Source organism: Brienomyrus brachyistius, chromosome 2 (assembly GCF_023856365.1).
Source record: "Brienomyrus brachyistius isolate T26 chromosome 2, BBRACH_0.4, whole genome shotgun sequence".
In the NCBI taxonomy this organism is placed as follows: Eukaryota; Metazoa; Chordata; class Actinopteri; order Osteoglossiformes; family Mormyridae; genus Brienomyrus; species Brienomyrus brachyistius.
Genome location: NC_064534.1, coordinates 8,165,415 through 8,178,380, shown reverse-complemented (window position 1 = coordinate 8,178,380; position 12,966 = coordinate 8,165,415). Strand labels below are relative to the sequence as shown.

The window sequence follows — 12,966 nt, the reverse complement described above, 5'->3', positions numbered from 1 at the left end:
GGTGGGGGGGCCCTCGCGAACGTTTTGCCCAGGGGCCCACACAACCCATAATCCGTCCCTGCTCGTAGGAGACAAAGTAAAACTGGCTGACTTCATCAGTGCCGCACAGATAATTAAATCTGATATAACCTGTGGTTATACCATTTGTATTATTGCAAATTCACAAATAAAATACATTTATCTTTCACATTAATTCTTCCAAAATTTCACCTGTTTTAAGATTCAAGATTCATTTGCTTTGTGTAGGCTATATCAGTACACAGAAATTCTTACTTGCGCCATCCAGTCAATAACATGCAGCTTAATTTGAATTATCGATCGATAGCACAAAGCAAGGAAAAAACATCAAGGTGGACATATTAGCCTAACTAGGCAGTACTAGTCGGAGCCCAAGTGGGGGCCGATGTAGGTTTCGCCACTGGTGCTGGCAGGTTGTGAAATCGACACCCCCTAAGAAGACAGTGTCCTAGGATGGCCGCCTGTAAGACTGACTATAGAAATGACTTTGGCAGTTTATGTATTTATACAATATATATGAAGTAAATATAAGAAATGGCTACAAATGAAATAAATGGCTGAAATAGGAAATATATCTGAGTAATGTGCGATTCGCAGTACCGCCTGGTCCATTAAAGTCCATTTAAGTGAAAGTGATTAATTGTCATTGTTGACACATCAAAGAAAATGTGTCCTCTGCATTTCACCTACACGGGACATAAGAGTGGCAGCTAATGCAGCAGCTGGGGAGCACTGCATGGGGGCACTGCATGGGGGCACTGCATATGAGCAGTACCTTTCTGGTCAGGGATTCAAACCAGCAACTTCTCAATCAGGAGTGCACTGCACTGCAAATACTTCACAGTACCTGCAGATACAAATACTTAATAATAACTCAGTTACTACTGAAGTACAAATCATGAACAAATATAGTACATACTTCAGATAAAAGTTGCCTCACGATCATTAACGATGAACAAACAGATCAGTATTTCACTTGTGCATCATTTGTTCCTTAAGTGGTTTGTTCAGTAGTTCACAAAGACTTACAGAATTAACAGACACAGTAACAAATATAGTAATTACTTGGGATAAAAGACGCGTCACGATTCATTAATCAGTATGTAACTAAGATTTAGTTTGTGGTTAATTAATAACCAAATAATGGTATAATACTACATTACGAGTATTTGTGCCACTCGGGTAAAGTGTTACCGAGTTACCGTATTGCTGAAGAGTAAAAACTGTTTTTATACCGGTGGGTGGGAGTTATGACATATTGTTATATATTCGCCGTTAGGAGAACCATAAACATACAGGTTTAGTCGGGAAGCGCATCATTGCGCCAGTCCTGTTTCCGCAGCGGTCAGCGGTCGTTGTAGCCTTGTTGGACTGTGCCGAAGGAGTTACAGATTCATCTGCCAGAAACACAATATATATATATATATTAGTGAACAGATGTATTATGGCACGGCAATGGGTTTCTGCAACAATCACAGTTAAAGCATTACATTTTAATTCGGAAATTAGAATTCAAACACTAAGGCTCTGACAGACGCACTTGGGGGTGACAGAAAAACGTTTCATGTTTCTACTTTATTGCAGAACACATCTGTTTGTAGTTCACACAGCACGTAAACACCAACATTTTAAATAAACACCACATTTCCTATTCATTTGTAACAATGTCTCAATAAAGAGTTCCCAAGAAGGACTGACTTTGGGGATCATTTGTGGCATGGGAAGCGACTCGGAGAAGGCAGTCCTTCCCCTAAATTCACGGGGCCGAGCAGAGATCACGGATAAGACAGCATGAAAGGCGGAGCTGCACACAAGTTAGGAGAGGCAACTTATGCAGGTCCCTTCTAACGTGCGGAAATCCCTGGAGCAGCACACCTCCAGAGAGAGACACAAACTGCCGAGAAAAGCCCGTCGTCCTGTAAGTGATTAAGGATTTAATCGCAATTTTATTGTTTTTATGAGAACCGATTTCAGTTAAATTGATTTATGCTGATCAGCTTTGGCTGTCAACGACATGTAGATGCCAATGTTGTCGAGTAAGTCAATACAATAACAGTAATTTAAGATGACGAACAGCACCGGGGCACATAGGACAAGAGACCCAACTATACCTTGTATTATGTTCATATTCGGAGTGGTCGGTAACGTGATCGCTATTGTCGTGCTTTGCAAGTCAAGAAGGGAGCAAAAAGAGACCACGTTTTATACCTTGGTTTGTGGACTAGCGATTACTGATCTTTTGGGAACTTTGCTTGCAAGTCCTGTGACTATAGCCACTTATGTGAAGGGTTCTTGGCCTGGGGGAGACCCGCTCTGCCAGTACTTCGGCATCATCCTTCTCTTCTTCTCTTTGGCCGGACTCAGCATAATCTGTGCCATGTCGATCGAAAGGTACATGGCTATTAACCACGCGTACTTCTACAACCATTACGTGGACCAGAGACTGGCGGGCTTGACCCTCTTAAGCATCTACATCGTCAGCATTTCATTCTGCGCTTTGCCCAGCATGGGTCTGGGTGAGGTGAAGAAGCAGCATCCGCAGACTTGGTGCTTCATTGACTGGCGGAGTAACGTCAGCAGGCACGCCGCCTTCTCCTACATGTATGCCGGCTTCAGTTCTTTCCTCATCCTGGCCACGGTGATCTGCAACGCTTTGGTCAGCAGCGCTCTGATCAGGATGCACAGGAGGTTTGTCCGCAGGACATCTCTCGGAAAAGAGCAGGGAGAAAGCGGCGACCTTCGCAGGAGACGGAGCTTTCGGCGGATGGCGGGCGCGGAGATTCAGATGGTCATTTTATTAATATTCACGTCTGCAGTCATACTCATCTGCTCTATTCCACTTGTGGTAAGTTGTTTTAATTTTCTGTATTTTATTGTATTTGGTCATTTTTTTTTACGTTTAGAAAACATCAATTTTTACCAATTCGGCATAGTTTAATTAGCCATTTAGAAAACAGACTGTAGATTAATGATACATCAGCCTTGCTTAGAATAAACAGTAACTCTGTTACTGGCCTCCTCTCGTTTGTAAATTTCTTATGTTCTTATGTTCTAAGCTTTTCACTATTCTTACTTTTACGTCTATATGTTTTTAATATCGTCTGTACACAAGTTCAGCTTGTTGGAACCATATAAAATATTTTATGTATGAAAGGCTTGAAGTTTTGATTATTGTAGATAAGACTTGTTAAAGATTTCCGAGTATTTTTTTCTGGAATAATGGCCTATTTTTGTGAACGCTTGCTTGTCTCTGCGAACATAAATAGCAGGCAATACCAGCATGTTCAGACAGGTGACTGGCATTCTTAACGCAGCTAATGCAATTATGCTTTTTCATCAGTCGTTCAGTGAGTATATATGAGCATTTCCGATCAACAGCATAAAAGTCGCTTATCTTGACTTATAACACAAGGCATTATCCAGTTTACCGAAGTCCTTAAGTGAGTGGATTGATTCCATGTGGCCAACCGTGTTATTTATGGAAATATAGGCCTATTATTAAATGTTTTGAGTCCACGTTGTGTAACGAAACGCCACGTTTGTTATTAAATATTTCCTTAATAAAAATGAACACCGTTTGAATTTTCAGTTATGTACCTTTTGACACTGAACCTCAGAAGCAATATATTCGCACATAGGGCTAATTGTTATTAAATAATATAAATTAAAATCGGTTATCTGCATTAAAATGATTAAATAAGCCTAAATATTTTTGTACATTGCAATAACTTGAACTGACTGCTTTATATTAAGTATTAATATTTAAATTTTTAAAAAATGATATACGCAGTAACCGCCATTTCACGGGACGCAGGATTATAATAAATCATTGCGATCCGAAAAGGTGGGGAAAGTTGAAGTGTTTATTTTCGTAGTGCAGCCACAATCTGGAATGTCAGTGACACCCATTTTAACACCTGGGTGTTAAGGTGCCTGAAGCCAGTGCTTCTCAAACTGTGGGTCGTAAATAATTAGGGGGGGGGGGGGGGGATTTTCAAAATATGCTAAACAAAAAAAAAGAAAAGGAACGTTAACAATCAGCTCGGAAAATTTCCCGTGGCGGACCATCCATTTGGCAAATCTTTATCATAATCGGTAGATTTCGGCGAATTTCGTAGTAATCAATAGGTTTCGGGGAATTTCGTAGTAATCAGTAGATTTCGGTGAATTTGATCATAATCGGTAGATTTTACCTAGCGGTATGCCACGGTATCCATGAGCCTCCGAGAAAAAGTTTGAGAATCACTGCCTTAATCCATTTGGTGGTCCACCGTAAATGTCAAAAGCTGTTAGTGTTATTGTTATTAAAATGTATCTTTAACAGGACAACTGGACATTTATCCTATTTGAACTCATCCATTACGCAATTCGGATTTTTAAGTTAGTGGTTTACAGTGTTATTAATGATTGCCAATTTAAGAATACTAATTAATACAAATAAAAAAAATTTAATCTGATTGTCCAATTAAAATCGCATTTTAATTAATTTTTATATATGAGGATGGAAGCCGAACTTGTAGGGGTGTGAGTTTAGTTGGGTGTTCTCCAAAATGCATCAATATTAGGTAACAGACGTTTTGCAAGCGACAACTCAAACCTTAATGAAACCCTGTGCAACACCGTCGGTTTTACAATTAGAAAGACATTTGGACATATAACAGCAGCATTATAACGAATCCTGTCGCTTCGGAACGGCTCTGAAATATTAACGGCGCTCAGGCCGTGCAAGCGTGTCTCAGACATGTTGTGGTTCCCTTCGGAGCTGCGACGATATGCGCCATTTCTCCGGTTAGTGTGGGACTCCAGCACGGTGTGACACCTTATGAAGTGACTAAGTGCTGTGGACTGAAAATGCATCCATAACACACATCTAATGTAATTCTACTGGGGGGAAATTTAATTAAGCTCTTGTATAAATTGAACATCATATTGGATATTCCTATAGCACTGCAGATTTTTGTAAACAGTATGTATAAATGTTGCAATGCTTGTGCAATTGCGTTGCACTATAATTGCGCAAAACATTGCAACAGTTAAAAACCACCATACTACATCACAGTGATCTCAGCAGAGTGCACACAGTGCTCCACCCCTATTTTATTTTGCATTAGCTTTTCTCTAAGTTAAACTTTATACAAAGAAATGCATTGCAGGGCTGTACATATACACTGTAAGCTAGTGAACTGGGTAACTGAAAATTGCTTGTGCGGTGCCATGTGATTTGTTGATGCAGCCAGATTCAAATAGTGCTTATCAAGCAGGGATGGATTACGGACCGGGCCAGCGGGGCTGCTGCCCAGGGGCCCTTGGGGTACAGGGGGCCCGTGGGGCCCCTAGCCCAAAACAATTTGCAACGCTTATCAACAATGTATTTTCGTTTGTCTATTTTAGAGGGCCTACATTCTTTGATCCTCTGCCTACAAGGGCCCCTGACCCTATAGGGAGGGCGTTTGGCTGCCAAGGGCCCTTGAATTGTGGTGGTTGTGGTGGTGGTGCTGGTGGTGGTGGGGGGGCTCGCGAACGTTTTGCCCAGGGGCCCACACAACCCATAATCTGTCCCTGTTATCAAGTTATTGTTCATTTCATATTGCCCAATACAAACTTGTAATTTGGGCTTTTCTGGTCAGGTGCAGGTCTTTGTCAACCAGCTGTACCAGCCGGAGGTGGAGTTAAGGTTGGAGAAAAACCCTGATCTGCAAGCCATCCGCTTTGCCTCCGTCAACCCCATCCTGGACCCCTGGATCTACATCTTGCTGCGAAAGACTGTACTTCTCAAGGTCAAAGAGAAGATCAAGTGGCTCTTCTGCAAAATCGGCAGCCGCCACAAGCAGCAGCATCGGGAAGGCGTCCACTACATGGATGGACATCACCTGTCCTCCATTGGTTCACGCAGCTCCTCCCTGCTGGTGTCCCAGAGGGAACGGAAGGCATCCTCCAGCACTTCACAGACGTTCCTCTATATCTCTGATAACAGCCACAGCTTCTCCTCTAGCAGCTTCAAGATCGGTCAGGTGGGCTCTGCCTTTTCAGTGTTTCAGTCGTGAATGCAAAGTCACCAGGACTTTGTATCCCCAGCATCTCAGGGAATACGCATTGTTACCAGTAGGACATCAGATTCAGAAAGCCTGGTTCCTGAAATGAGTAAAACCCAAACAGACTCCAGAAACTCGGAAGAGTTCTTCTTCATATCAGCAACTGCTTGGTGAACTTACAAGAACGATGTGGATGGAGATATGTGCAATGAGGAAAGGGGACTGGCAGTTCGGGTTGGTGCAGTGGCAATCCTTGAGGATGACATGCGAGCATCGGGAGTTCCTCAGGCGCATAACCATGCCGATAGTCAGCATCTCATGTAGGACGTGATACCTCCATGAGGTTTAAGGAGGAGAAGCTTTGAGCATCTTTCAGTGTCTTGATGCCTAGTAGGGTACCGTGTGTGAATGGAGATGAGGAGGCCTCTTCTCATGTTCAGATCTTCTGCCGAATATTTCTTTCAGTAGAGTTACAGACAATACAACGGTTATTATGTTACACTGTTCATATATCAATTTTTGCATGCCTTATGTTTATTATAAAATATCAAAAAGTTATATGGTGTGTACATGATATGTCTAAAAACAACATAAAATGTCTACAATGTGAAGTCAGACTGCCGGCTTCTGCTGACTGAATAAGTAAAACACAAAAGAAAATCCCGCCATTGGCTTGATTATGACATTCAATTCCTCTAGGACCCTAAACAGCATGAATGAGTTACGCTAAGGAGCTGCAAACGCTGCCCCTGCTGATTGGTAGTCCATGCATTTACATAACCAATAGAAACACTTCCACTACTGGCCAGTCAGCGCCTCGTGGTGCATTTGATTATCTCTCGGAAGTCGGAAATTCCGAGGTGCGTTTTTCCGAGAGACTAACAAGAAACACAAACTGGTCAAACCTCCTTAAAAGCTTTATAAAATATTTTAGTAGATCCATAGCGATATTCTTTTTTCGAGAGGCAAACAAACTACAAACAAACAAAAGTCACTAATAAGTCTGGTAAAAATCTGATATTGCATACTTGGATACTGTTTACGGTCATGATATAGTATTCTCTAAATCGACCATGTGCAATTACATTTATAACTATTAACACATTTAGCAAAATAAACATTTTTAAATATTTATAAAACATAATTACTGTTGACCGTGTAAACTGCCGTGTTGAAATGATGTCACAGGGGAATGTCAGACAACAAAATTCTGTCTGACACGAACGTCGGAAAGGAGGCGTGTTTCCGACAGGAAGTGACGTTTTTATCCGAGTTCTGAGATAATTAAAGGCAGTGGGGCAGAATGGTAGAATTCCCGCCCCCAGCCCCGACATGAGCCAGTCAGAATATGCTACACCTGCTTTTTACATGGGCACGATTTACCATCAATGAAAGTATTAAAGCATGGCTTGAATAACTATTCCACTATACTAATGTAAAACTATAAAATGTAAAGAGTAATGTCTGCTAAGCCATTAAACAATATAATATGTCTTTTATAAATTTTGCCCTTGAGAAGTAGTGGGCTATCCCACAAAGACAAAGTTTTGAGAAAATGAGCTCCAAAGTTGAATTTTTTTCAAAGAATCAGTGTGTCTATACCCTACAATTGATATATATCATAGGTAGCACAGATCTCGGTATATTTAAAAGATAGACCCTCAATAATTAATATTTGACACTAAACTCATTTTTGACTGACATGTGGGATAGCCATTAACTGATCAACTATCCACCGGATTCAAACTTGTGACACGTGGGATAGAATCAGGATGCATTTTTCAGACTTTTCTCTGCAGGGATGCTTTTCCAAACATTACTATGATATGTGAACTCATCTGTTTATCTGCTAAAGATACTTTCCTGCTTCTCAGTCAACATGTTAAGAAAATTCTAGGAAAGTACAAAAATGATTTGGCTCAGAATTTTAGTCAGTATTACATTTTTGCTGATCAATATTTTCAATACTCTTCAAACAATAATTTAAAGTTGAATAAATTTTAAAAAGTTTAGATTTGTTATATAAAAGTAAAAGGTATGATAATAAAATGTTGCCTTCAATACTACCTACTTTTATTTAAATAAACCTTTTGTTACACAGAATTTATCTGTATTGATTTTTCCCATCAATCCTGCACAGGATAAATAATCATCAGATTCCTGGGAACTGGGTTTGTTTAAACTATAAAGTTTCAGTACTGAAAATACCAAGAATAAATACATTACACAAAATAGAAATATTTCAATTCAGATGAACGCTACAACTTTGTGCATTATTACTATAAGGCGTGTAGTGTTACTGGATCTAGTCTTTCTGTCTGTAAATATGACTGTACTGAGTGAACCTACATTCCACATCCATCCTCTAGCCTCCTGCTCCATCCTGGTCAGGGTCATGGAGTGCACTCAATACGATAAAATCAGTTGAAGAGAAATCACCATCGTCTATCACCACCACCATCATCTTCTTCTGCTGAGGGTCATTGGGCTGCATGAAAGAACCACCCTGTTACTTTACCTGCCTTCCACGCAACATTGAAGAGACGTGTCCACCACGTCCACCACATCCAGTGCTTTTAGAAGCTCCCAGTGGATTTCGCCTGTCCAGGAAGCCCTTCCACCCCCCAAAAGCTTCAGCTGCAATAATTGACTGTGATCCACCAGAAGTTTCAAACACAGGCTATCAGTTAGAGGACATAAGCACAGTGTTAAGGCATTTCTACGAAGTGTAATTTGCACTGCTTGAAAACTTCTGCTGAATTGTTCAACACACAGCCTGAGCAAGGTTCCTTCAACATCTCAAATAGCTTGCAAAGCATTTTCGGGGCCACCCAATACTTTTTGTCCATCTCCTTTCCAAACTCCTCCCAGGTACTACTGTTCACCTTAAAATTTGCCTTGGTAACATCACTTCTAAGCTTGTCCGTGCCTGTCAAGTCTCTCAGGACGCCCCCTTGTAAACATTGCCCAGAAGGCCTCCTTTTCCAGCTTAACAGCTTCTCTTACTGCTGGTATCCACCACTGGTTCTCAGAATTATGGTAATGCACCAACTGCCTTCTAGCCACAACACATAGGCAAGATTTGAATTCATCTCAGTTTCAGCCGGATGTACTCAGCAAAATTAACCTGCTTGTCTCGTCCTGGCTCCTCTGACCTGCTTCCTCTGCTCCGAATCCAGCTCATTACCGAATGCCAAACTGTTGAAATCTCTGGCCCTTTATTCACCTGAGGCCGTTCTTCCCAATCATGCCTCTTGCAGGATCTTCATCAATCCCTGTGTATGCGGTTGTATTACAGAGTCTGTAGGATTCGCCCTTTCCATCTCTTCAGACATGTTCCCGCTCATTTCTCTTAACTGCTGTTCTACGATTCACACAGAACAACATTGAGAGTTCTCTGCGCACCTCACAGTCAACCCTGATCCAAAGTGGGGAAAACACTCCTCACGTTTATTTATTTGGCAAATGTGCTACGGGCAGTACTTACAAACATACTTACATATAAACTACTGTGAAGTCTGTAATAGGAACAGGTAACCCTGATTGTGTAGTGCTGGTACCCAGCAGGATTTCCATCCTACCTGGTCTCTGATGAGCCACACCTGATCTCAGGCAGATAGTAACTCATCAGGTAGGATAGAAAACCAGCTGGATGTTGACACTCCAAGATCATGGTTTCCCACCCCTGGTCTATTATATAAAAACAATGGTTTGTGATAATGTAATGCACACACTATTTTGTGACGCTCATGAGAACATTGTGCGGCTGTTCGTCAATTCAAGGTACATTTATTATTACTGTATAATTATACTTTTTGTGTAATATTATTTTTCAGAATTAGCTACAAATCTGAATTACAGACAGACTTAGAGAACTGATCTTGCTCGTAACATGGGGACTGCCCGTTTTCCAAAGTGACATACTCTCGAGAAAGGAAGGTTAGCTGCTATTTGGAGAGTTGAGACTAGGTCTCACTGATCTTGCTGAAGGGCCCAGGTGTGAAATCGCCCTATTGACCCAGGCTCCTTGAAATGGCCACCAGTACCTTAACTGACCGAGTCCCCAACCCCAAATGTCTAGTTTTCTTATATGTCATCTTATGCCTCCAGGAGACAAACCTATACACAGCTGGGGCCAGAACACATGGTCAGCCATCTATATGGCAGCCTGGCAGCAGTTTTTAATGGGTGAAGCTCATTAACTGATCAACTATCCACAGGATTCAAACTTGTGACCTTCTAAATATAGGCACAGAGTCAAAACCAGCAGAGCCACGCCACTCGGTCACGCACAGCGTTATGGTAACGCCCACTTTTAACATAACAACAACACTCTAATAACAGCTGCCTGCTATGACACTTATCACCAGTAAATTTAATACAATGATTTATTTAGAACTCCCAAGCATTGAACCCTGTGGTACTTGTTTGAAGATGATGTCACTTTAATTTAGTCAGTCCTGTTTTGTAACCTTTGTTGCCACATCTCTTTGTTTTAAGAGCAGCCTTTTAATTAGAAGTTTATTAATCATGTCGAATCACTGCTTCCACATAACAAATCTATTGTTTTAATTCACGGGAAGAGAGAATTTCTAGCCACAACAGGTAACTTTTTGTCCTTTTACCAGCTTACATAGTACCTAAAAACTGCAGGTTATTGCATGGCGTTCATATAATATTCCAACAAAAATGTCATTGTGAAAATCTTGCAGTGAAAGGACTGTTTTATTCTGCTGTCCAGCTGTCAGGGTGGGGTTTTCTTTGGTAAGTCCTCTGTGAGATTCCAGTGGGATGGTTTTTGTCTGATGGAAAAGAACCATTTACCACAAACATACCAAGTGAGCAGGTGTCCATGTCCATCTTTCAGCATCCTTCTCTTTATTCCACTCAAATGATGATGCATGAATTAGGGACATTTTGCCAAGGTACCGTTTTCCAGAACAGGGAGAAAGTATAACCACTTTCCCCCATTGCCCCCAGCAGCCTGATGAAAGACACGCGCTGCAGCCAAGCAGTCGTTAAATGAAACTTCACAAAACTCCTCACACTGACCATTTCAAAGAGCCCTGCTGGTCCTTTTCAAGTCACCCAGAAACATCCTGGGAACCAGCAAGTCCAAAAACAGTTTGCTCAGGTCAAAAACTAGTTGAAATGCCATTAAAAAGATGACTTTGCCAGACATCTTAACAATTTTGATATTAGGTTAAAAATTGAAAGGTGAAAAGCAGTCAGTTTCAGGTTGTTGAAAGTCCATCAGGTCAAGTTGGGGAGCATGAGCTGATACAGCGCATTGCCGCACCCACCAAACAGCAAAACTCCTCGGGATCCCGGCCAGCGATCCCCCAGGCAGATACATGGTCCAATCCCAGCTGTCGAAAGTGGCCAGGTTTTTCATGAGTGTCCCCTTGGCCTGGTCCAGCCTCTTGGGTCCTCAGCAATGAAGATCCTTGGAGCTGGATCACTCTCAGGGAGACGTGCCACATGGATGTAATGCTGTTAGTGACACTCCCTCACAATGAACGTAATGTGCCTCATTCGGGACTCCTCTGGCAACCCTTCATTCGAGACAAAGTCAAACCAGCGGAACCCAAGGATACTCCGAAGAGACACAGTACCGAAGGAGTCCAGTCTTCATCTCAGCTCACTGGATAGCGTCCATGTCTCACAGCCATACAGCAAGACAGGGAGCAACAGGACTCTAAAGGCCTGGACCTTCATCCTCTTACAAAGACATCAGGAACGTCACACACCCCTTTCCAGCGACCTCATGACTCCCAATGCTCTTCCAATTCGTCTGCTGACTTCATAGGAAGAGTCACCAGAGACATGAACGTTGCTGCTGATGTAGGTAAATCTCTCGGCAAAGTCGACATTCTCCCCGCAGACAGACACACTACTGATGGCTGTGCCCAAGAAGTCATTAAATGTCTGAATCTTGTTCTTTTTCCAGGACACCCTCAATCCCAGACACTCAGACTCCTCACTCAGTCTCTCGGAGCCCTGATCAGAGCCTCCATTGACTCCGCTAAGGTCAAAGCATCGTCGGCAAAGTCAAAATCAGCAAGTCTTCATCAACAGAAGCCCCACAGCTGCTGGACCCCATGACCCTGCCCAACACCCAGTCCATTCAAGTCTTGAACACACACAGTAGGAGCAAGAACAACCTCCTGGAAAACCCCAGAATAAACTGGAAAGAATGCAGAGGTTCAACCCCCAACTCTGCACAGCACTCACAGTACCAATGTACAGGCTGGCCACAATGTCCAGCAACTTCGGGGGGATCACAGCTCTAAGGACGTCCCATAGGGCAATTTGATCAACTGAGTCGAACACTTTATGAAAATTGACAAAGGCTGCAAAGAACCTCTGTCAATATTCACGTCTGTGTTCGATGAGAACCCTCAGTGCAGCCCTCAAGGATACAGTCGTGGTAGACTTCTTAGGCGTAAAACCAGACTGCTGTGATTGCAGACAGACAAGCAAATGATCACGGATCCTGTTAAGGATGATCCTAGCAAGGACCTCACCCGGCACTGAAAGCAGTGTTATCCCCCTGTAGATGCCTCAATCCAGGCAATCACCCTTCCCTTTCCACATAGGGGCAACAAGTCCTGTTTTCCAGTCAGTTGGGATGACGCCTGACTCCCAAATAAAGTAAAGAGTGCCTGCAATGCCAGGAGGACAGCCTTACCACCAGCCTGGAGAAGTTCACCCTGGATACCACAGATCCCTGCAGCTTTCCCTGCACCCAACTGATTCACCACCCGTGCAATCTGAGTGAGATTTGGTGGTTTCCAGCTGATTAGAAGATCAGCTTAGAGAACCGTAGACCCAGAGATGTCCAACATCCTATCTTGAGGATCAGCTCTAAACAACTGCTCAAACTGCTCATCTAACAAATGCCTCCTTATCTGCC

General features: G+C 42.4%; 1 protein-coding gene across 2 annotated transcripts; it reads left to right on the top strand.

The window, feature by feature from the left end:
- The first annotated feature begins 1,765 nt into the window (after positions 1-1,765).
- On the top strand, positions 1,766-8,153 carry ptger4a (prostaglandin E receptor 4 (subtype EP4) a). 2 transcript variants are annotated; one of them, XM_048995360.1, is made up of 2 exons: positions 1,766-2,863; positions 5,652-8,153. In XM_048995360.1, the coding sequence occupies exons 1-2, from the start codon at positions 2,084-2,086 to the stop codon at positions 6,060-6,062; spliced, it is 1,191 nt and encodes a 396-aa protein (XP_048851317.1). In that variant the 5' UTR covers positions 1,766-2,083; the 3' UTR covers positions 6,063-8,153. The 2 variants fall into 2 exon arrangements, with proteins under 2 accessions (XP_048851317.1, XP_048851312.1); XM_048995355.1 differs by having other exon boundaries at positions 1,785-2,863; positions 5,646-8,153.
- Positions 8,154-12,966: the final 4,813 nt, after the last annotated feature.